The 25,366-nt window shown below is 37.2% G+C and overlaps 1 protein-coding gene across 3 annotated transcripts in view; it reads left to right on the top strand.

Annotated features, from left to right (window-relative positions):
• Positions 1-432: 432 nt before the first annotated feature.
• The window catches only part of CLPX (caseinolytic mitochondrial matrix peptidase chaperone subunit X), a 42,073-nt gene continuing 17,139 nt past the window's right edge, over positions 433-25,366 (top strand). For 2 of the 3 annotated variants that reach the window (XM_052646605.1, XM_052646604.1), the window contains exons 1-9: positions 433-668; positions 6,805-6,965; positions 8,310-8,427; positions 12,986-13,140; positions 18,010-18,169; positions 19,709-19,750; positions 23,195-23,371; positions 23,508-23,672; positions 24,505-24,593. In XM_052646605.1, coding sequence (XP_052502565.1) covers positions 590-668; positions 6,805-6,965; positions 8,310-8,427; positions 12,986-13,140; positions 18,010-18,169; positions 19,709-19,750; positions 23,195-23,371; positions 23,508-23,672; positions 24,505-24,593 — 1,146 coding nt within the window. In that variant the 5' untranslated portion in view covers positions 433-589. The remainder of the gene's footprint in view (positions 669-6,804; positions 6,966-8,309; positions 8,428-12,985; positions 13,141-18,009; positions 18,170-19,708; positions 19,751-23,194; positions 23,372-23,507; positions 23,673-24,504; positions 24,594-25,366) is intronic. The other variant, XM_052646606.1, reaches the window with a different exon arrangement.

Below are 25,366 nucleotides of genomic sequence, written 5' to 3'. Positions count from 1 at the left end.
CAAGCCAGCGGTCTCACTTTGACCTTCCCAGCCAAGAGTCGAAAATGATCAGTTTACTGAGACGAGTTGGGACTACAACTCCCAGCATGCATCTCTCCGCTTCTATCGCAAACTTTTCAACTCTGGAGACTTCCGGAAGAATCGTTTGTCGGGACTTGTAGTTCCCCAGTTCGGATCGGCCGTCTGCCATAGGCGCCTGCTCATTGGAGCCCAGGTCACCGCCCCCTTCCCTTCCCCTCGCCGTACATCGGTGTCCCACGCACGCACGCGCGGCGCGTGTCCACGCCCCTCCCGAGACCTAGGACGCAGGCGCGCGCACGCTCCCGGGGCCCGGTGGGCGGGGAGGGGGGGAGCGGGGGAAGGAGGAGGGGGAGGGTGGGGGGGGTTAGGTGTCTATTGATGTCTATTGAGTAGACGGCAGTGGGGCACGAAGAGAGCGGAGGTCCTGGTGCCAAGCGGGTCAACGCTGCATTGGGCCTAGAGCGGGCAAGAGATTCCGAAGCTAAGGGAGCGAACTTTGCGAGAAAGAGTCGGCCGCTGAGACCCAGAAGGCCGCTGGGGGCGAAGCCCCGGCCTAGGCCCCGCGGAGATGTCGGGCTGCGGAGCTTGTACTTGCGGCGCGGCGGCCGCGCGAATCTTTAGCTCATCGCTCGTCTCCGCTCAAAGAGGTAACGAATTAGTCCCTCACCTGAGCCCTTGATCCAGGAGTGTCCTGGCGGGCGGTGGAGACTCCGGGGAGGGCAAGAGACCGCCCCCACCACTCGGTGCTTCTCCTGGCACCCCCCCCCCCCCTTCCGTGGCATGGGACTCTGCCAACCTCTGGAGCAGCTGTTTCTCACATTTGAGGTGAACCCCTGTGTTCCCCAACCCGCTGGCTTTCAGGCCTTTGGGGCTAGCATGTGGCCGCTTCGCAGAAACCCTGAAAGCGGGGGACAAATTGCTCCGTTTGTTAAAAAGTGTCCCCAGACCCCACTCAGAGCTCCTCCGGAGACTGCCGGCTGCTCTGACTGCGGTTCCTCTTCCGGAGCCCGGCCGGGTTCCCCTCGGGCTCGGATGGAGGGCTGCCACTGTTGGGATCCCCTGGGGCCTCGGGGCGCCGACCCGGCCGTCCCGGGCGCAGGCCACGCGAGGCCTGGGGTGTCACAGTCATTGTGCGGTCGCTCACGCCGGGGCGTAAACCGGACTCGTGCTGTTTCTAGGCGGCCGCGGGAAAGCGTCTGAGGAGGTGCCGGTTCGCTCAGCAGTTGTTTTTGAAGTACTTGGGTGTCTCAGCAATCGTTTGCCGGGTTTGCTAACTTGACAGCCGCAAATAGTTTTTGAAGGGTGGCGCTTGTTTACCTTTCCTTTCTGTTTATCAGGAGCTGCGAAGAGATGGTACCCCAGCCAAGAGATTCCGGAAAAGAAACCATTTTTCTGTTCCCTAAATCTATGAATAGCTGACAACAGGCTAGATCCTGTTTTAATCACTAAGGTCTAGGCAAATTCGTTTTGTTTTGGATTATCAGCTTGTGATCTCGGGGCGGAGGGGGAAAGCCTTCTATTCCTAATATTTAGCATCATTGTAAAATCCTTACTGTTTACTAAATGTTTATTTTCTGACAGTTTATTTCACACAGGGATTAAATGAGGTTGTGTGGGCAGAAGCATTTCCTAAAATGGTATGTAAATATAAAGGAGTGAATTTAGCCTCCAGACACTGTTAACCCTGAACAAGTAGACATCCATATTCTAGGAACTTTGAGTTGCAAACACTTGGAAGTGACAGATAGTTGAATTCATTTATCTGACACACTTGTTGACAGCCTACTGTGTGCCAGGCCCTGTTTTGGTGTTGGAGATGGAGGGGGGAATAAGTCCTCACCTTGAAGTTTAGAGAACTAGACAAAGAATAATATTGTTTCTGGGCCTGTATGAAATATGTGGGTGTCCTTGGGTAGGGAAGGCTCCTTTTGACAAAAGTCTTCATTTCTATCAATTGTCCCTGAAAACTGAATTATAGGAACTGGTGCAGTTGTTTATTTTTCTTTTCAAAACAACAGCTTCTTTAAAAATTGAATTTAGTAAAGCAACTATACTCCAATAAAAATTAATTTAAAAAATTAAATCTATCCTTAGGTAAGTAGAAAATTAATGGCTTATTTAGGAATTATCTGTTTGTTTCTCAGTTAATACAAGTTTACTAGAGCTTTTCAGAAATACCAAACCATAGCTTTTACTGTAAAGGAGTAAGTTAAACTTTAAATGTGAGATATTACCCAATATCATTATAGAATTTAATATTTCAATGTGACAATGAAACATTAAATGGTTTTCACATGGATTTGAGACTTTCCCAAGGCTTAATTACATAAAATGTTTCTTTTCCATGGTAGAAACTCTATACATATGTCTACAAAAATATAAGATAATTTTTTTTAAAGCTGAAAAACCTCCAAGAAGGTTATTTTTATTTAGAATTCCTGGAAAGAGGAAGAGAGTGAAAGAAAAACTAGAATTGAACTTTAGTGTATTATTCTTACAATTAGAGTTAAGAATTTCAACATAATTAAATAATCTCATCAATATAGTCTTCTCACAGGAAATTGTACAGTGATTTAAGAATAAAAGGGGAGATGTCATAACTCCTCTGAAGTACAGTGCTGTTCTCTGTTTCTGTTCCTTTATCTGTCATGTTATACTTTAAAAATTTTTAATGGTAGTTTGAAAAATTACTTGATAAGTTGTCATACTAGACACCAGATCTGTTTTCTTTTCCTGTTGGGCTATATGTATCCAATTTAATATTTTCTTCACTGTTCTCTTTGAATATGAAATGCATGTTAAAGTAAAAATTTTAAATATTTTTTTTGCTCAGATTGCTGGTGTTTTCACTATTGGTGTATGTGTTTTTAAAATGTACCTTGCATATAGAACAGTCAGTTTGCATTCTAAGTATGTGCGTTCAAAAATGTTTGATTCCATTTAAAAAATCCTCAGTGACAATACTTGGTCTGAATTTGGCTGTGAGAGTTGTGTGATTCTGTATAACTCTCTTGATTTCTGGATGTTTTCTGTTCTTTTCCATTGAAAGGGTGTCACCTCATAAGGGTGTAAATGAAGATTTGAAGATGCTCAAACTTGTTGGTTGGCATCCATAATTCTCATGATAGTTACGTAATGTGCCTAACTTAATAGTTTTTAGCTAGATTTTAGGTCCCTCCCTATCTTGTGATTAAATCCGATACAAATTAAATAAGACAAAATGAATAAGTGATAGAACATCTTTATTTATGAAATTATACACTATTTCCTAATCACTTCTCTTTTCTTGGGCATGTTCACCTTCAGACCAGTAGATTAGTAGCGTTAGTGAAAACCTGTCAAATATTTTTAAACTTGAGGAAAGCTATTACAGGAGTCATGTTATTTTTCTTTATTAGTAAGTATTCAGAATTCCTGAAGTAGTAACTTGGACATAAAGTAAAAAGCTGAGATTATTAAAAGCAGTAAGTATCTACTAAATTGCAAGCACCATGAGTGTTTGTTGAATTTTGTCTCCAATTTGTGTTAAGGGTCTAGTGTTTAAGAGAGCATCCAACTTGATTTGCCATTTCATAAGTTGTTAAATGCTTAAATATGTCACTACAAATAGCTAGTTTTAAATTTTCATTAGTTCTTTTGCTCTGTTTCTAAAATGCAAATCAAAGATCAATTTATCTTTTAAGCTGAATCATTGGTGTATTTTTGGAGAATGCTTAGTTTAAGATCGAATATAGGAAGTTAAGTATTTAGAAATTGAATAAAATATTCTCCTGTTCTTAAAAGCCTTAAAATCATTATACCTTATTCTAATATATAGTTTTTAAAAAACAGCTGCTCTGAAACTCAAACGTTTATCTTTATGACAGAAGTTTGTAAGTGGTTTAACTTTTAACTGTTTTCTGTCATTACTGCCAAGTAGTCTTTTGAAATATACTTCACATAAATACTTGCCCTTGTTTGGCTTTTAGGTGTTTTTCACCTGGGTTCACAGGCTTCCAAAAGGCCCAGGGATAAAATTCAGAGGCTCTTTGAACTTTATTTTCACTAGTCTCTGAGAGAAATGTAGCATTTCTTCCAGTTATATAGGCAAGAAACTGTAGTAGTATTAGCAATACCTGTGGAATTGCCACCAGTCTAAATCACAGATGTTTTCATTTCACATTGCATTGCTGATAGCCCAAAATATTGTTTACACTTTCCACTACTTTGAAATCATGGTTATTTTAAAAGCTGTTAGATCTTATTTAATTTTGTTAAGAAGCATATTTTAAAAATATATTAACTACTTCAGGATGATTGGGTTCCTATATATTTTATTCTGTACATTTAAAAATGTTCTGAATAGGCTTCACCAGTGTGCCAGAGGACGAAAAAAAAGGGTTAACAATTCCTGATTGGCTTGCTGCAGTGCTTTCTGTGAAGATGTTATATGATTGGTGAATGACTGGTCATTTACATTGTTTTGTACGGTGGTTTTAAAAAGTGTGGTCCTCAAACCAGCAGCATAGGCATCATCTGGGAACTTGTTAGAAATGCATTCTTGGGTCCCACCTCATACTCTCTCAATCAGAACTAGGGAAGATCCCCTGCAATCGGTGGTTTAACAAGCCGTCCAGGTGATTCTAATGCATGCCCAAGTTTGGGAACCAGTGGTTTAGTATTTATAGCATCATGTTGGTGTAGCCCTTAGATTATAGAATGTTAAAACACCACTTCAGTACCATACTATCAGGGCCAGCAAAGAAGTTCTTAAATTTAGAAGTCTAAATAACATGAACATGTATTTTAAATTGTATTTTCTTTGGTGATTGTGTAATTTGGTTTCATATGTTACTTCATTAGTTATTTAAAGTGAAGAATTTTTCTTTCTATTCAAGTAGATTTTAAAAGAATCATGTTCATCATTTTTATTTCTCTTAAATTCCCAAAGATAATTTCCTTTCAGCTTCTTTTCTGATAGTATTAGATACTGTACATTGTTAAATGCTATTTTAAAAGATGTAAGTGGAAAATAATACACTATATGTGAAACTTCAGGTATAAATTTTGTTCTAAACATCTGAGTACAAATATAATATCCAAGTACAAATATAAAGGTTGTTATAATTGTAGTTTTCTTTGTGAATACATCATAAAAGTTCAGTTAAAAAATTACACTTGTTACATAGATTATAGTAAATTATTATATTATGCTGTCTTTCATTTAATGGATGTTCTCAGGCATACACAAAATAGAACACTGAACCCCCAGATACCCATCACCCAGCCCCAAGGTACGTTCAGCTTTCTGCATTCTTGATTTCATCTATCCCTCTCTCCCATAACTTTGTCTAAACTTGCTTCTTAGAGGGACATAGTCTTTAAATACATACTATGTCCTTGAAAAAACATTAACATTTAGCTTAAATTTCATAAACTGTATCTACCAAGAGTCAGTTCAGTTCAGTCACTCGGTTGTGTCTGATTCTTTGCGACCCCATGGACTGCAGCACATCAGGCCTCCCTGTTCATCACCAACTCCCGGAGTTTACTCAAACTCATGTCCATTGAGTCATCACTGACTCAGTGGCATCACCAGAGAGAATAATGGCTAACATAATTTACTGCAAAACATGGAAATGTTACACTTGAGAAAATTTGAAATGTCTTGAAAATGTTACTTATAAGGAATGCATCAATTTTTTTTCCCTCAATATTCAAGCTTAATAGTGTTAAGCAAAATTTTATACTTTTGGGGTTAGGGACTGGGATGTCATAATCCTTTTTTGGTGTTCTTCGTGAATTTATATAGAAATAAAAGTTTTTTTCCTCTTTGTATCTTTGCTGAGTAATTTGGTGGGTTCATTTTTGTGCCTTGTGGAACTGGAGATGGCACGGTGATAAGTTATTCAGTGTAAAAGGAGTTGGAAAATGGGAGGGAGTTGTTAATAAAACAGTTACACAACTAAGCAATTGTTTTTGAATTGTTTTAACTACATAATTTTAAACCAGTTTTTGTATTTGAATACAGCATATACATATGTGTATCTTTTAAAAAGCCCCAACAAGTGTAGAAATTAAATCCTAAGTTGTGAATTGTGCAGGAAATAAAATGAGGGAGGCAAAATCAGTTTCTGAAGTTTATCTAAGTGTTCACCACCACCACCGGCCTCGCCCCCAGTGTTGTTTGATCACCTCCTAATAGCAGTCTGGGAAACTTGCTTCATGTCAATAAGGCCAATGTACCTTATTAGCTTTTGCAAGATTCTAAGTAGCTCTAGGGTATTGAGGTCTGTGGAATTTTGTTTAACTTATGACCATTCAGTTTTCTTGTGTAGGGAGCAGTCTTTTAAGGACCGACTTGGGGAATACTGCCTCACAATATGGAGTATGGCTCTTTTGCCAATGACTGTAATTTATTTGGGAGTTTATTTTGTATTTATATGCAGAGAAGCAGGAGTCAGCAAACAATGATCCCATAGAACAGATCTAGACACCTGTTTATTTACATTTTGTTTGTTCTTGTTGGTAGATATAAGACATATAACAATATAGAACATAAATGCCCTTGTTCCCCTTTCACACTTTGAAAGGGCCATTAATTGTTGTCGCTGGTCTTTCCTCACTTCCAACGCACAGGTCTGGCCAGTTTTTGAGGATGGTGTCACCAGTTTGTACTATTGCTGTGAAAAATGTAACTTTTTCAACTTCCTTAATGCTTAAGGGATTTTTGTTTCCAGGGGATTTATTGAAGACGTGTTAATATTTGATGTGTAGACTAAATAAATTTCATCGTATTTTCAGGTATTTCTTGTAGTCGTATTCATATACCAGTTTTAGGAAGGCTTGGGACCTTTGAAACTCAGCTTCTACGAAGAGCTCCTTTTAGAGCTTTTACAGAAACACCAGCATACTTTGCCTCAAGAGATGGGATAAGTAAAGATGGCTCTGGAGATGGAAATAAGGTATTTTATCTTTATTGGCATCTATATACATATGTGAGTTCCCTCATTTAAACAAATATAATAGTACTCCGTATTTCATTGGTTATATGTTTTCATTGTTTGGTTGCTAAGTTGTATCCTACTCTTCGTGACCCCATGGACTGTAGCCCACCAGGTGACTCTGTCCTGCATTTCCCAGGCAAGAGTACTGGAGTGAGTTGCCATTCTCTTCTCCAGGGGATCTGCCCTACCCAGGGATCAAACCTGTGTCTCCTGCATTACAGGCAGTTTCTTTACTGCTGAGTCAGCAGGGAAGCCCATGTTTTCTGTAGGAGATATAAAATGATGTGAAGAATTTTATGTATTTTTATTTTGTGTATCAGCCTGAACCATAACATTATTTGATAAGCATTTCATTGGTAAGCAATAATTAAAATTTCTAAGACCCCAAGACAGTAAAGAAGCTTCATTAAATAATTTATGTAGTCAGTCTGATGGTTGGTTGGATTAAGAATAGCCATCCTTTTCTGCTTCTACACAGCTCTTAAAACTCATGATAATATAAACCTTACTTCATCCTCTACCTAAAAATCTTGGATATCTGTATGACTTAATGGTGGGCTACTCTGTAGCTCATTTGAAAAGATCCTGATGCTGGGCAAGATTGAAGGCAGGAGGAGAAGGGGATGACAGAGGATGAGATGGTTGGATGGCATCGCTGACTCAATGGACATGAGTTTGTTTGAGTAGGCTCCGGGAGTTGGTGATGGACAGGGAGGCCTGGCGTGCTGCAGTCCATGGGGTCCCAAAGAGTCGGACATGACTGAGTGACTGAACTGAACTGAACTCTAGCTAGGAAATAGATGATTGGTAACTTTATTAGGTCAGTGAATAATCATGTTTTTTATTATGCAAATTTGACTAACACTTGAGTTATTAATATGTGTGAGACAGAATGCTAGGTGTTTTCATATACACACTTAATCCTAATAATGCCTCTCTAAAGTAGGTGAAATTATCCCCTCCCTTTTTTTTAGAGATAACAGAAGTTAGATTTAAGAAAGTTGAGTCACTACTTGTCATGGTAATAACTCTCAATCCAATTTCATAGTAAGTTTTTTAGTTACTAATGCTTATTGACATTTTTTTCCTCTAGTATTTACTGTCATGGAAAAAAAGCTAATTATTATACATGCTGGATCATACCATGTAAAGAAGGGAAACAGTAAATGTTTTTACTAGAACTAGTTTTTTTATAAGATTAATTTACAAACAACATAAACATAAATTTAAATACAAACAAGTTACATGGTGGTTGCCTGAAAGTAATAATTGACACTTTTTCTTTTCTTGCACAAACATTAGAAATCAGCAAGTGAGGGAAGCAGTAAGAAATCAGGCTCTGGAAATTCTGGAAAAGGTGGAAACCAGCTTCGCTGTCCTAAATGTGGTGACTTATGCACACACGTAGAGACCTTTGTGTGTAAGTATTATTTTTTCTGTTCTTCTTTTTCCCTGCCTTTTCTGTAAATCATTAATTGCACAGAAATATATACATTATACCTTATATACATCAGAATTATTTTTTTCCTGAATTTACAATAGTCTCTCTTAGAGTCACCAGATACTAAAAATCTCTTGGACTAGTAATGCTTTGAACTGTTATGGTATAAGATAATTTAAGAAAACTCTTTGCTTCCTTGTTTTGCTTGTGTGTGTTCGTCGCTTAGTCATGTCCAACTCTTTGTGACCCTGTGGACTGTAGTCCACTAGGCTCCTCTGTCCATGGAATTCTCCAGGTAAGAGTACTGGAATGAGTTGGCATTCCCTTCTCCAGGGGATCGTCCCAACCCAGGGATTGAACCTGGGTCTCCTGCACTGCAGGTGAATTCTTTACCATCTGAGCCACCCAGCAATTTTAATTGATAAACAATTCTTAATGGTTAAGCTGTGTTGAGACGAGCCCCGAGAGGCAGGCAATATGCTTAGGAATGGAATGGCTTGGTGAGATGGTAACTGTTTAGCTTTTTAAGGGACTGCTGTAGATGTTGCTAACAAGGTATAAGGGCTTCCCTGGTAGCTCAGCTGGTAAAGAATCTGCCTGCAATGTGGGAGACCCCAGTTCTACTCCTGGGTCAGGAAGATCTCCTGGAGAGGGGATAGGCTACCAACTCCTGTATTCTTGGGCTTCCCTGGTTGTTCAGATGGAAAAGAATCAGCTTGGAACATGGGAGACCGGGGTTTTATCCCTGTGTTGCAAAGATCCCCTGGAGAAGGAAATGCCAACTCACTCCAGTATTCTTACCTGGAGAATTCCAGGGACAGAGGAGCCTGATGGGCTGCAGTCTGTGTGGTCACAAAGAGTTGGACACGACTGAGCGACTAAGCACAGTACAGCACATAGATGTTGTAGCGTTTTACATCCCCACTAACAAGGTAGGTGCAAGGGTTCTAATTTCTTTGCATCCCCAACAGTGGTGTCTTTTTTTTTATTATAGCCATCCATCATAGGGATAGAAAGTGGTATTAATATCTCATCATGGTCGTGATCTACATTTCCCCAATGACTAGATGTTAAATATCTTTTCATGTGCTTATTGACCATTTGTATGTCTTCTTTGGAGAAGACTAAACTTTCTGTCCATTTTTAGGTTGAGTTTTCTTTTTCTTTTTTTGTGTGTGTGGGTTATCTGTTTATTGTTGAGGTGGAAGAATTATTTATTCTGAATACTGGGCCCTTATCTAGATTTGTGATCTGCAAATATTTTTCTTATCCTATGGGTAGTTCTTTATTTTTAAATGCTATATAGGAGTCAGTTAACTTTTAGTATAAAGACCAAGTAGTAAATATTTTAGACTTTATGGGCCATATTGCCTCTGTTGGGACTTTTCTCCTTTGTTGTTACTGTGCGAAAGCAACCATAGACAGTGTAAAGGAGTGAAATCGGCTGTGTTCTAATAACGTTTTGTGTATGACACTGAAATTTGAACTTCATTAACTTTCATTATCGATTTTTAAATGTAAAAGCTGTTCTTAGCTCCTTGATCTTCCTGTACATATTTCCTCTCACAAATATGTTTATAGTGATTTTTCTGTTTTCTTATAGTGGTATTACTGTTACTTGACTGACTTTGTTGAAATAAAATACCATTTCTGTCAGTCCATTATGAATATTTAGAAAATCAGCAGAAATTAAAATAATATCTAAGATTGTTGGTTATAAGTATATATATTAATTTTTTCTTTGCCCTTTTTTTCCCCCTTAAAAAAAATAACTTTATGAATAGTGTCCCTAGTTTTATTTAAGGTAGAGCCTTTAGTTATGGGGTTTTTTATTTTGGGCTTTTCTTGGGATTAAAAAAAAATTTGTTTCTTATTTAACTTAAGGGGGAAATTGAGGGAGACTTTATACACAGAAAAGGAAAGAAAACGCATGGATTCTAAATGTACAGTGTGATGGATGTGCATACCAGTATTCGCAGCACCCCAGAAGGCTCCCTCATGTTCTTTCCCAGTCACTAACCTCTCTTCCCCCAATGCACCCACTACCTTGACCTTCATCACTAGAGATTGGTTTTGCCTGTTTTTGTATTTCATTTAAACAGAATCATACTGCATGTTCTGTTGCTTTTGGATGGAGCTTTTAGTTTTTATGCTTATGTATATAATACTTTTTGAAGGCTTATTGTAATTATGTGTCTCATTGAGTGAGGATAAACTTTTATGCAGTGGTTTGGAGATTTTATATTTGACCCTGAAACTTTTTCAGAATTATGAAGAACTTTCATTTAAACAAATATCCTAAAAGGGTTTTTACTAAGGTAATCTTTCTTCTGTTGTTGATATACTATACAAGCATGTTTATTGGCATCAGTATTCTGTTTGTAAAGAAATATAGAATACCTGTAGTAATCATTTAAGGAGGTTTATTTATCCCCTGAAAATTTAACAAAATCAGATTTTGCCCCTTGTTTTAGGAATAAAAAATATGTATTGCAATGCTTGTTTACTTGTTTTTCTGAAATAGCATTTTGATAAGTTGAACCTGGATAATGTTGAATGTGTTTCAGTGTAAAACAGTACTACAAATATTCAGGCAGAATTTAAGCAACCCTTCAAGGAGGAGTGAGGAATAAGCAAAGAGGAATGTTTTTGTCAGTATTTCTCTTTCCCTTTGACCTAATTTCTTCAGAGAACTATTTCGTTCTCGTGTTCTCAGGCCAGATTTTCTGGTGACACAGCCTGAACTAGACAAGAGGCTTCCCTGCCCTTTAATCCTTGCCCTGTTTACTACCATCAGTAATAGTTACTAATTGGTGCCTGGTCATAATATAAAGCCACTGTCTTTTTCCATTGATAGGAATTGGTGATAATAAATTTTGACTTGTGTTAATAAAAAGTACTTGAAATAGCTTGATCTTTTTCTTTAGGAAAGCCTTACTAGGTGATTGGTAAATGGAATACACACATGATCCCTCATCTAGTTTAAAATTTGTGGCTAGAATTTGTCCAGAATGTATATTTTTGATTGGCTTTTTGTTTAAGAGCAGATATGTAATAATTAAATTGGTTGAATTAATAATTAAATTTATTTTTAAAATGTGGAGTGGTCTATTTTTTTTAAAAAACTTTGATTATTTTGTGAAGATGGAGGTGTGCTTGCCAGTCAGTGCAGTTTTTTTGTAATCTGTGGATAGGTAGTTACAATATTCCCAAAGGCAGAGATTCCCATAGTTTTAAAAATCATTTTTCTTTGCCTTTTTACCTGTTTAGTTAGGTTACACAAACATAACACAAAAATATATTACTAGACCTACCAACATGTAACTAATTCCTGTGTATATTTTGCTCTGAATCTGTTAATAGTCTGTATAGGATTCTCTACCATGCTGCTTTCTGAGGTTCTTGGTTACCATTAGTGGAATTAGGCTTGGAGAAGATTAAGAATATGTGCCTGTATCCTAAAAGAGAGAAAAGAGGAAATCACTTTTGTTTTAAACACAAGATATCTATAGCTAATGCCTTGGCATTGAGAAACCTGTTTCATCTTCACTTTTAACTGCCCTGCGCTGTTTCCAAAAGCTGTATGATTATATTTTGTTAATTTCTTAGCTTTTAAAAAATATTTATTTATTTGTGTTGGGTCTTAGTTGCAGCATATGGGGTCTGTGTTGCATCACATGGGATCTTGACTCTCCAGTTGTGGTGCATGGGCTTAGTTTCTCCATGACATGTGGGATCTTACTTCCATGACCAGGACCAGAATCTGCATTGCAAGGCAGATTCTTAACCCCTGGACCACCAGGGAAGTCCCAGTTTCTTAGTGGTTTTTAGGTCAAAGAAATAGGAATTAGTGGAATAAAGATAATAAGAAAGGTATAAAATAGTTTTATATATTTACCAAGTCAAAGTCTTAGAAATGCTCACAGGTTTGAAAAGAACCTTAAGAATATATATATATATTTTACATTTTTTAGGGATTAAAATGGATTTTTGTCTTTCAACTTGTGTGTGTTTGTAATTTTTTGTAGTAAAATGTTAATTTTATTACAGATTAATTTATTTGTACTTTACTTTTTACCCACGGTTTATTCATTCTAGTATTTGAATAAAATAATTACTTAATATAGTGGTAGTTTTTAAAATTAACTTTAGGGCGAATTCCCTGATAATGGTTAGATGACACCCCATTTTCACTGCCAAGGGTCCGGGTTCAGTCCTTTGCCGGGGAACTAAGATTTCCGGAACTTCGCAGTACACACTCCCCTCCAAAAGAAAAACCCAAAACTTTAGTGAATGGAGAAGTCAAAAGAATTTCAACCAGTCTTTTCTCTAGATAAAATCTGTCACACCTAGCTGAAGTGAATAGAATGTAGTTTACTGAACTCAGATTTATCAGCTATTTTAGGTACAAATTAGGCTGGCTGTTGTGGCTAGTGGAGTGAACTACAAGTTTTTCGTCAAGTATACATAGGTTTCAATTTTCAATGAGTCTTTAAAGTTAAATAGTATTGAATTATTTTTCTCTGTCCTTTTACAGCATCCACCCGCTTTGTGAAGTGTGAAAAATGTCATCATTTTTTTGTTGTGTTATCAGAAGCAGACTCAAAGAAAAGCATAATTAAAGAACCTGAATCAGCAGCAGAAGCTGTAAAACTGGCATTCCAACAGAAACCGCCTCCTCCCCCCAAGAAGGTATAAGTCCTCGCTCAGTGTCATAAACATTTTATCTTGAAAACATTTCACTGCTTCCCCTCTCTCCAGTTTATATTGAATCTTAATACTAGTATCTAAACAAGTTTTGTAAGTTCTTTATAATATAGGCTGTGTCTGGCCGAATTGTTACTGATATTTGATACTTGAAATTTAGGTATGGGGTCCATTGCTGTTTTCCCATATCATGATTACTGTATTCATAGCAATGAAATACAGCTGATGATTATTACTGTTAATACTAAGTTAATCTAAAATGATATCCTTAAAATAGAACAGCTGGGGGTTTGTTTTTGTTAGTTTGGATCCCTAAATAACAGCAGCCTGCAGTTTTTCCCTCTTAAATTAATCTACTTTATTAGAAGTAAAACAGCCTCAGGCTAACAATAGAAGCAAGTATTTTTTCATGACCAATGTGCCAGGGCGCTCCTATATAACACTGTGACTTTTATGGTGTCAGCTCTTTCTTGACGTCTCAGGTGGATTGTGATTTAGCCATGTGAGACACAGCAGAGTATACCACCAGCTTCACTGGGTACTTGGCGTGTACTTTCTGAGAAGGAGGAGCCCTGCTGGGCTGTGTTATTATCTCTGGCCATGTCTCAGGTGGTGTTTGCACACTTGTTATTTCTCACCCTCTGCTTTCTTTGACTGTTGAGATACCAGTGCATTTGTTTCTGCAAATGTGCTAAATCGTGGGTGTAATTCATGAAGAATGATGATTTTTAAAAACCATGAAGTGAACTAGTGAAGTCAAGTCGCTCAGTCATGCCTGACTCTTTGCGACCCCATGGACTGTAGCCTACCAGGCTCCATCCATGGGATTTTCCAGGCAAGAATACTGGAGTGGGTTGCCGTTTCCTTTTCTAGGGGATCTTCCCGACCCAGGGATCGAACCCGGGTCTCCTGCATTGTAGGCAGACGCTTTACCATCTGAGCCACCAGGGAAGCATCTGTTAAAAACCATAACAACGTATATATGGTCAACCATTATAGAATTTGTTATGTAAAAATAAAGTAATGGAAAATACAGCTGTTAAGCCTTATGTTCCTCACTAATTTGTATAGACTTCAGAATCTGAGTTGGAGTTCTAGAGAATAAAGTTCTAGAAAATAACTCTTTTTGGGAGTTGGTGAATATTAGCAGTTAACTTCTGTTAACTAAAAGCTGAAAGAATTAACTCTAGGTGCTAAGCCATTGGCAATAACCAAACTTCATATAGAGCTTTAGTTTCTACCAAGAATAAGAGTTTTAGATTGCCATTTAGATAAGTGTATAGCTTAATATCTGAGAAAAAGCTAAATGTTTGTGAGTATTAAATCACATTTGATACAGGTGGTATAATGATTTTTGAGTATATAATGCCTATTTTATTCTTAAAAATTTTTTAAGAGATAGGGATACCAGACCACCTTACCTGCCTCCTGAGAAATCTGTATGCAGGTCAAGAAGCAGCAGTTAGAACTGGACATGGAACAACAGACTGGTTCCAGATTGGGAAAGGAGTACGTTACGGCTCCATATTGTCACCCTGCTTATCTAACTTACATGCAGAGTACATCATGTGAAATGCCAAGCTGGATGAAGCAAAAGCTGGAATCAAGACTGTGGGAGAAATATCAATAACCTCAGATATGCAGGTGATACCACCCTTATGGCAGAAAGCGAAGAAGAACTAAAGGACTTCTTGATTAAAGTGAAAGAGGAGAGTGAAAAAGCTGGCTTAAAACACAACATTCAGAAAACTAAGATCATGGCATCCAGTCCCATCACTTCATGGCAAGTAGATGGAGAAACAATGGAAACAGTGACAGACCTTATTTTCTTGGGCTCTAAAATCATTGTGAACGGTGACTGCAGCCATGAAGTTAAAAGACACTTGCTCCTTGGAAGAAAAGCTATGAGCAACCTAGACAGCATATTAAAAAGCAGAGAATTACTTTGCCAACAAAAGTCTGTCTAGTCAGAGCTGTAGTTTTTCCAGTAGTCATGTATGGATGTGAGAGTTGGACTATAAAGAAAGCTGAAAAAAAAAAAGCTGAACACCAAAGAATTGATGCTTTTGAACTGTGGTTGTTGGGGAAGATGCTTAAGAGTTGCTTGGACTGCAAGGACATCCAACCAGTCAATCTTAAGGGACATAAGTCCTGAATATTCATTGGAAGGACTAATGCTGAAGCTGAAACTGCAACACTTTGGCCACATGATGCGAAGAACTGACTCATTGGAAAAGTCCCTGATGCTGGGAAAGATTGAGGGCAGGAGGAGAAGGGGACGACAGAGGAGGAGATGGTTGGATAGCATCACCCACTCGATGGACATGAGTTTGAGCAAGCTCCGGGAGTTGGTGATGGACAGGGAAGCCTGGCGTGCTGTAGTCCATGGGGTTGCAGAGTTGGACGTGACTGAGTGGCTGAACTGAACTGAATGTCTATTTTGGAAAAGTTCAGTTCAGTTCAGTCGCTCAGTTGTGTCCGACTCTTTGCAACCCCATGAATCGTAGCATGCCAGGCCTCCCTGTCCATCACCATCTCCCGGAGTTCACTCAGATTCACGTCCATCAAGTCAGTGATGCCATCCAGCCATCTCATCCTCTGTCGTCCCCTTCTCCTCCTGCCCCCAATCCCTCCCAGCATCAGATTTCTTTTCCAATGAGTCAGCTCTTCGCATGAGGTGGCCAAAGTACTGGAGCTTCAGCTTTAGCATCATTCCTTTCAAAGAAATCCCAGGGCTGATCTCCTTCAGAATGGACTGCTTGGATCTCCTTGCAGTCCAAGGGACTCTCAAGAGTCTTCTCCAACACCACAGTTCAAAAGCATCAACTCTTCGGCGCTCAGCCTTCTTCACAGTCCAACTCTCACATCCATACATGACCACAGGAAAAACCATAGCTTTGACCTGATGGACCTTAGTTGGCAAAGTAATGTCTCCGCTTTTGAATATGCTATCTAGATTGGTCATAACTTTTCTTCCAAGGAGCAAGCATCTTTTAATTTCATGGCTGCAGTCACCATCTGCAGTGATTTTGGAGCCCCCAAAAATAAAGTCTGACACTGTTTCTGCTGTTTCCCCATCTATGTCCCATGAAGTGATGGGACCAGATGCCATGATCTTCGTTTTCTGAATGTTGAGCTTTAAGCCAACTTTTTTGCTCTCCTCTTTCACTTTCATCAAGAGGCTTTTTAGCTCCTCTTCACTTTCTGCCATTAGGGTGGTGTTATCTGCATATCTGAGGTTATTGATATTTCTCCTGGCAATCTTGATTCCAGCTTGTGCTTCTTCCATTTCAGCGTTTCTCATGATGTACTCTGCGTATAAGTTAAATAAGCAGGGTGACAATATACAGCCTTGACGTACTCCTTTTCCTATTTGGAACCAGTCTGTTGTTCCATGTCCAGTTCTAACTGTTGCTTCCTGACCTGCATACAGATTTCTCAAGAGGCAGGTTAGGTGGTCTGGTATTCCCATCTCTTTCAGAATTTTCTACAGTTTGTTGTGATCCACACAGTCAAAGGCTTTGGCATAGTCAATAAAGCAGAAATAGATGTTTTTCTGGAACTCTCTTGCTTTTTCCATGATCCAGCGGATGTTGGCAATTTGATCTCTGGTTCCTCTGCCTTCTCTGTAACCAGCTTGAACATCTGGAAGTTGACATTTCACGTATTGCTGAAGCCTGGCTTGGAGAATTTTGAGCATTACTTTACTAGCATGTGAGATGAGTGCACTTGTGCAGTAGTTTGAGCATTCTTTGGCATTGCCTTTCTTTGGGATTGGAATGAAAACTGACCTTTTGCAGTCCTGTGGCCACTGCTGAGTTTTCCAAATTTGCTGGCATATTGAGTGCATCACTTTCACAGCATCATCTTTCAGGATTTGAAACAGCTCCACTGGAACTCCATCACCTCCACTAGCTTTGTTCATAGTGCTGCTTTCTAAGGCCCACTTGACTTCACATTCCAAGATATCTGGCTCTAGATTAGTGATCACATCATCATGATTATCTGGGTCATGAAGATCTTTTTTGTACAGTTCTTCTGTGTATTCTTGCCACCTCTTCTTAATATCTTCTGCTTCTGTTAGGTCCATACCATTTCTGTCCTTTATCGAGCCCATCTTTGCGTGAAATATTCCCTTGTTATCTCTAATTTTCTTGAAGAGATCTCTAGTCTTTCCCATTCTGTTGTTTTCCTCGATTTCTTTGCATTGATCACTGAAGAAGGCTTTGTTATCTCTTCTTGCTATTCTTTGGAACTCTGCATTCAGTTGCTTATATCTTTCCTATTTTGAAAAAATTAGTTTTATGATGTAATCTTTGTGAAGAATATTATTCATATGATTGAAAGAGGTGTAAAATTTTTTTTAATTGATTTCATTAAAGATAACAGCTTTAGACCCATGGTAGCAAGTGTAGGTGTTCTAATTGACTTTAACATTAACTTTCAAAAATTAGGATCATTGGCATTGTTTATAGAATAGAAACTGGCATAGCATTGGAAAAGTACAGGAATACTTTGTTAAGCTAGAGAACAAATGAATGGTGTGTTGTATCTTTAAGGTTTGGAGCCTCTGAAATCATTGCTGCATAATGTATCATGCCCTTGGCATTTTGTTTTGAGTGAGAGTCTTTGTTCAAATTTAAAACTGTAAGCAAGTGAGTTCAGTATATAGGACTTCCCTGTGGTCCCGTGGTGAACTCTGCGCTCCACTGCAGGGGACACAGGTTCCATCCGTGGTAGGGAAAGTTCTTACGCTATGCAGTGCAGCCAAAAAAAATGTGCTCGGTATTTAACTCTAATGTGTGTATATTGTGATGATTCACAGTAAATCGTTCATTTGTAATCATTTTTCAGATTTATAACTACCTCGACAAGTACGTTGTTGGCCAGTCGTTTGCCAAGAAGGTGCTTTCAGTTGCTGTATACAATCATTACAAGAGAATATATAATAATATCCCAGCTAATCTGAGACAGCAGGCAGAAGTTGAGAAGCAGACATCATTAACACCTAGAGGTTAGTGTTTTGATAACTGACCAAAATAGAGATTCCTGTGCTTAGAGGTAATCCTTATTTGCAACTCTTTGCTTTTGTGTTAAAATACTTTTAGTACAGTACAACATTTTTCAAAATGCAGGTTGCTTCCCGTTAGTGGTTCATGACATCATTCCAGTTCATTTCCAACAGCATTTAAAAAAGACAGTTAGGGGACTTCCCTGGTGGTCCATTGGTTAAGACTTTGCCTTCGAATGCCGGGGGTGCAGGTTCGAACCCTCATCAGGGAACTAAGATCCCACATGCTTTGTGGACAAAAAAGCAAAACATAAAACGAAGCAATATTGTAACAAATTCAATAAAGATTAAAAAAAAAAAAGAGAGTTAGTAAGTGTGAGTAGAAAATACCAGAGTCTGTTAACTTGTTAAGTATTATTTCTTAAAACTTTATTTTCAGGTATATGTGCTTAGGTTCTGGTGTACAAATTGAGACAGCATTTTTGAGTTGTAGGCTTGACCACAGGTCTTGTTGACTAGATCATTGCAGTGTTCTGTATACAACTCTTGAGTTCTTCTCTTTTGGGGTCAGGACACAGAATTTAATAAGTCAGAGATATATGGAAATGGTACGTCTTACAGAACATATTCAGCGCTCTTTCCGTTTTGGCCTCAGCTACACAGTGCAAGGTTCAGGGCAAATCTGTAAGTGATTCAAAGTATAGTTCCTATTAATGATAGATTCTAATGCACCAATATACTGTGTAATGTCAATTTACTATGGACAATGTATATGTTATATTAACAGAATGATTTTATTTAAAAAACTATAACTACAGTAAAATATAAATAAGGGGTTTTTTTTTTTGGCTAGGGAGCTGTAATTTTGGAGTTGTCCTACAGATATCTATTGTTTACATTCTTTTAGCTATGTTATAATTTTATGGAGTTTTGCTAAGTACTTTTAGTATTAAATTACTTTTAGTAGGTATTAATATATAATTTATTGCCTTAATGAAGACACTTGTTCACTGCTTGAACTTACTGCAAAATATTTACATAGTAGAATCAATTACTTTTTTAGAAAGTATAATCATAGTAACTGATGAAGGACTTGGAACCTTTATGACTTATAAGGTCCAAATATTGTTGTTTGGTCATGGAGCAAAATAATTTTTTCTGATTCCTTCAGTCAACAAATTAAAGTTAAACTCTTCTAGGTGCTGGAAAAGCAAATGGTTATATGGTCTTTATAATGAGGGGTTTAAATTCTTATTGAAGACCTAAATTACTACATTTCTTTTCTTAAAATAGCAACTTTTTATTTGACAAATGTGAATATTAGCAACTATACAGCCATCATTAAGCATGTTTGGGGTTTTTTTAATACAGAAAAGAGGTAGCATATAAATTCTTTCATAATTTATAGAAAGCTTAAAAAACATTAAGGAACATATTCTTTATATTTGGAAGAGGGCGAGAAGTGGAATACTCCTTGTTTGTTCCCCTAAATTAAGCAAATATATAATATTTTCATGTTGCCATTTTCATCCTCTTTCTTAGAGTTAGAAATAAGAAGACGGGAGGATGAGTACAGATTTACAAGTAAGTGACCTCTCTTCAGGTCCTCCTCTGCAGTCACTCTTCCTTTTTAGATTTACCTCAGTGAAGTTTGTCAGCACTAGTTGTGATAGATATGTACTTGTTTGTGTATCACTAAGAAAGGCATCATATATTCTCTAAACTTGTTTGTTGTACATGGCATATATAACTTTGAAACAGTTTTATAGCTACTTTGTGTAGTTAATAGATGTTGGGTTGTTTTAGATATTTGATTTTATCTTTTCTATTGTGATATTTCTTATAACATAAAGAAATAAGTATTATATGTAGTTTTCCTCTATAAATCTAGATCTGCACTTCAACAGAAGTTGTATTTTTTAAAATTTGTACCTTGAATGTTGTATCCTTTTTTTTTTTTCCTTAAAAAGAATACAGTTAAAGTTGATCTGCCTGTAAGTGACAGATTTTAAGGGAGGTGTATTATCTTTCAGCTATTCTTTGCCAGAAACTACATTATTTTTTGGTGTTTATGAAACTTAGTGTAGGCTTACAAATTATGCATAACCTCCAGCTCACTATTGAGAGCTCTAGACTGCCCCTGAAATCATCAGGAGGTCTGATGGAGGGTATGGAATGACATGATAAGCCAATGATAGTGGCCATTCTGATGTCTTGCACTCATTTCTTTGGAGGTGGGGATAGCTGCTACACAAAGAAAGGGTGAAGGTTCCCAAGTTACCATAAAAAGATTCATGTTGTCACAAAAGACAAAAAATAATAGATAAACCATTGTGAACATTTTTTGCTTATAAGTTTGATAAATTTACATTTGCCTTTGAACCAAACAGTATTATACATCTAATATTTGAACATTAGAATATTGTACTGTATATTCAGGATGAGCCATGAGAACATAATGAGTTCAGCAACTCTGGCATAAAATTTATTTTTTGCTAAGTCACTTCAGTCATGTCCGACTCTGTGTGACCCCATAGACGGCAGCCCACCAGGCTTCCCTGTCCCTGGGATTCTCCAGGCAAGAACACTGGAGTGGGTTGCCATTTCCTTCTCCATTTAAATTTATTACATGTAATAAAATATGCCATCATTATATATTCATAATTTTGGGCAGGTGGCTGGTGAAACTAGTATGAATTAGTAAAGTCTATCATAGTGATTTAATACAAATGTTAACAAGTAATAGTATTTAAGGATGTAAGCAAAATAATTTGTAATTACCTATATTGATTGGATTAGAAATTAATATTTTTAGAGCTTGTGTAGAATTTACTTTCATGTATAATTTAGTCTTCTCCTATGTGGGGTATTAGGTTCTAATGTTAGGACATTGGGCTAAAGTGATATATAATTAAAATATTCTTGGAAATTCCTTTGGAAATCACATGTTAGAGATCAACATGTGTCTCTTTAACATTTTAAGACTGATGGTTTCTTCCCCTCATCAGTGGAACATAAATCTTTCTGATGTTAAATACCAGATGAACTAGTTGGCTTGCGTATGAGGGCTATGTTATACAGATACTTACACACTAGGAAAATAGTAATACTAACAGTAAATTCTTTCAAAGCGCATGTAAAACTATTTGCCAGGCACTGTTTTAAGCGTTTTACACGTATATACTCATTTCATCTTCCCCAAGCCTATGAGACAGAAATGATTATTTTCACCACCATTTTGTATATAAGAAAGTTGAAGGACAGAAATGTTAAGTTTTGCCCAGGGTCCTATTGCTCCGTACAACTAACTAGTCTAGCCTGCTTACTCAGTAGTCCTCATTGTAAAGAGCTGCTTAGGCAATAAGAGATGTGCACAAACAGAGACTTAACTGAAAGAACAGGGGTGTTTTCTCAAGTTTACCCTGGGGCATATTTTCATAAATGGAATGACAAACATCATTTGTTCTGTATTCCTCTTTTTTAAAAAACTTAAATCATAAAGTTGAACATGTGTGTCATGTGATTCCACTGTAGGTAATATGCTTCTTACAATTTTGTTCAAGTTACCTAAATCATCTTTCCCCATTGGGCAGACCTATTCTTCAGCCAAGCACCTCCTTATACTGTCAGAATTCCTAACTAGATTTTGCTGAAATTTAAAAAAAAAAAAAATTTCTTTTTTTTTTGTTTGGCAGGGGATAGCTAGCTAACTGAAGACTGCCTTTTTTTTAACCTGATGTGAATTGTAATGAGGCATAGCATTGTGAATTATTCACTGACCATTAACCCTCAAATGTAATACAGTTTAATTAAATTCAAATATTTATTTAATGCCTATTATTCTTGGTGAAGAGAATAACCCTTTACCAAAGGGTGTGACCCAAAGATAGTTTGAAAATGACAGCCAGATGGAACAGAATTTCAGTAGTATGTTTGCCGAAGATCTGTCTGTTGGTTTGCTTAAAATAATAAAGCATTGGAAAATACTGATAGAAACAAGCTACAACTAAATCAAGAAAATACAGACATATGATATGAGCCCAGGTACCTTAAATGCTGAGAGCCAGGAGCAATGTGGATATTTACAAATATAGCTAGTTCAAAAGTGTATTGGGATTCTTTGCTTAGCTGAGAGGGGGAAAAGAAGATTTTTTTTAAAGGGATCCAGCTGATAAACTCTTAGTTCACCAGCACTATAATTCCCGTATAATTAACATTGTATGTCTGCTAAAGGAAATGCAGTGATCCAGTTGAGATCCTGTAAAATCAGAAATTCAGGTAGGGCCAGGGATACTGAGTCGTACCATACTTGGTTTCTCTGGTAGACTCACAGCATCATTTTTAAGTGTGGAAGAGATTGTAGAGTGGTTCACTAAGGAAGCAGGCTCAGTAAAGCCAGGTGACTTGCTGTGTTCCTGTGATAGAGCTGAGACTAGAACCCAAGCTTTCTATTCCTCAGTTCAATGTTTTACCCTTTCTCTAAAACAGTTTCTTTTCATTTGTACAAATATATGTACATATACCTTTGTCTTTCAGAGTGCCTCTAAATCAATTGCATTTTGTTCTTAAACCTCCAGTCATGTGTTTAAAATTGAGAGGGCAGGTGTTAGCCATTTTATAGATTAGGGCACAGAAACACAAAGTGTATATGATGACATAGCTCAGGATCATATAGCTATTCAGAGGCAAAGAAAGGACCAAATTTCTAAAGCTTTCTGACTCCTGACACTGTTCTCCTCCTGTTATACTGCCTTCTTTTCAGTAAAAGGATATTCATACAAGTTTATATAAATAAGGAAGGTAAAAAGAATACATTTCCTTTGCTTGAGGTTCTATGAATAATCATCATGTATTACACATTTGTCATTAGATAATTTGAGACTTCCTTCCCTTTTAGGTAAGACAAAAAAATGTCAGAATATTTACTTATTTTTTTCTAAATAAGTATTGGTTTTAGATGTAAGGTTTTATTGGGCATTTTTTCAAGTGAAAGCAAATGAAGCTCTAAGACCTTTGGCATTTTTTCAGAGTTACTTCAGATTGCTGGAATTAGTCCACATGGTAATGCTTTAGGAGCATCAGTGCAGCAACAGGTAAATCAACAAATACCTCAGGAAAAACGAGGAGGTGAAGTATTGGATTCTTCCCACGATGACATCAAACTTGAAAAGAGTAATATTTTGCTGCTTGGACCAACTGGGTCAGGTAAATGACTTACTTAAAAATTTACCACTCATTTAAGAAAATAGAATATAGATGACTCTGTAACCTGTGTCTTATGACTGGGGGATTCTCACTCTTAAGAAAACTGAAGGCCCATTGTTGCTGTTTCTATTTATAGGTAAAACTCTTCTGGCACAAACTCTAGCTAAATGCCTTGATGTCCCTTTTGCTATCTGTGACTGTACCACTTTGACTCAGGCTGGATATGTAGGTGAAGATATTGAATCTGTGATTGCCAAGCTGCTCCAAGATGCCAATTATAATGTAGAAAAAGCACAACAAGGTATGTTTCAGCAAGTTTGTCTGTTCTTAGATATAGTCTGTTGAGGAAGCAGTCTAATAGCAAGAGATAATATATTTTTTGTTTTGAGTCAAAGAGTCAAATTCAGTAACTATATAAAAGTAGCTATGTTTAAGTTTTCTAGCATACTGACTGAGGGCCACAAAGTTTGCTTTGTCTTATTGTCATAAGTTGGCAATATTACTAGAGTGAAAACAGGCCAAATTATTTATTCCACTCTGTTCTAACTTTTCTCCAGACTCCTAATGCTGAAATGGGTTGAGGGAGGGGAAAAAGACAAGTGCAAGAGAGCTCAAGATGTATATGGCAACATATTAACTTATCTACCTAGGGGGTGTCATAGATGCTCCATTTCTCCTTTCCTTCTGTATCATCTCTCCTTGTTTACATGAAGAGCTTGACAGCTTCCTGTCTAAATTCCTTTAGGACAAGAATATAGATGGAAAAAATAAGCTGAAGTTTAGCTAGTACCAGCCCTGTATCCACCTTTTGCTTTCACACTGTACCTCTGTCTCTGCTTCTTAGAATAAAGAACCTGAAAACATTAGCGGGATAGCTAACTATAATAGTCATAGAGAATTGGTAATCTTACCCAAGTGTTATTTTTACCCAAATGATGTAAGAATAAATTATAAAGTATTTACACAAAATGATGTGTGGAAAAGTTGGCAGTATATTTTTATTGTATTAAACTATTGCATATATTGTGTTAAAGATTAAATGCCTTGCTCTCTAGCTACCTAGCCTTTTAAAGCTTAGGTTGTCTTGTATATATCTTTTTCATATTATAAATAGAATCCTCCTTAAATTATAGGAATTGTCTTTCTGGATGAAGTAGATAAGATTGGCAGTGTGCCAGGCATTCATCAGTTACGGGATGTAGGTGGAGAAGGCGTTCAGCAAGTAAGCAGTTGAATATTTTGTTCAAGCCCACTAAAAGGAAGGGAATACATCAACCTCCCAAATATTGTACGTTTGGTTTCAATTAGACTCTGTTTTATTTCTCCCACTCCAAACTCCCCAGACCATTAAGTTCAGATCCTAAGAGAAACCTGTTGGCGATTTTAAATTTACCTTTGTTAGGAAATTAAAGATATTTTAAAGAAGTAAATGAAATTTAATTTTTGTTGGCGTATTTCACAAAGACCCAGTTAAACATTTCTAAAGAATGCTTGAAGAAAGTTCTGATTCTAACTAGTCATAAATGAACTATGTACATGTATTTTATTCTTTTCACTTAGTTAGAAGATAAAATAGTGCTCTTTTCCTTGTAGAGTCATAATTAAAGTCACAATGATCTATTGATTAACTTTTTCCTGGTAACTAATTATGACATAGACTACAGGGTAAGGAAAATTGCTTTTGTTTTTTGACCAGGACATAGAAAGGTCCAATCACACATATAAAATGTGCTAGATAATGTTTTTTTGTAAAGGCATTTCAAAATACAACTATTCTCAAAGTTTAACACTAAAAGTAGAGTAGAATTTTAGTATAAAGACAAGGCTTCAAATATTTTCAAATTTTGAATGTTCCCACATGGTTGAATAACATTTTATAGAGTCCTAATTCTGTCTTTATGTTAGAATTATGTCTTTACCATCAAAAACAACCTCTGAAGTTGATTGTTTTCTAAGTGCATCAGGAGTCCTATACTATTTCTAAATAAATTTATG

This window comes from Budorcas taxicolor, chromosome 10, assembly GCF_023091745.1.
Source record: "Budorcas taxicolor isolate Tak-1 chromosome 10, Takin1.1, whole genome shotgun sequence".
Taxonomy (NCBI): domain Eukaryota; kingdom Metazoa; phylum Chordata; class Mammalia; order Artiodactyla; family Bovidae; genus Budorcas; species Budorcas taxicolor.
This window is presented reverse-complemented; position numbering and strand designations above follow the sequence as displayed.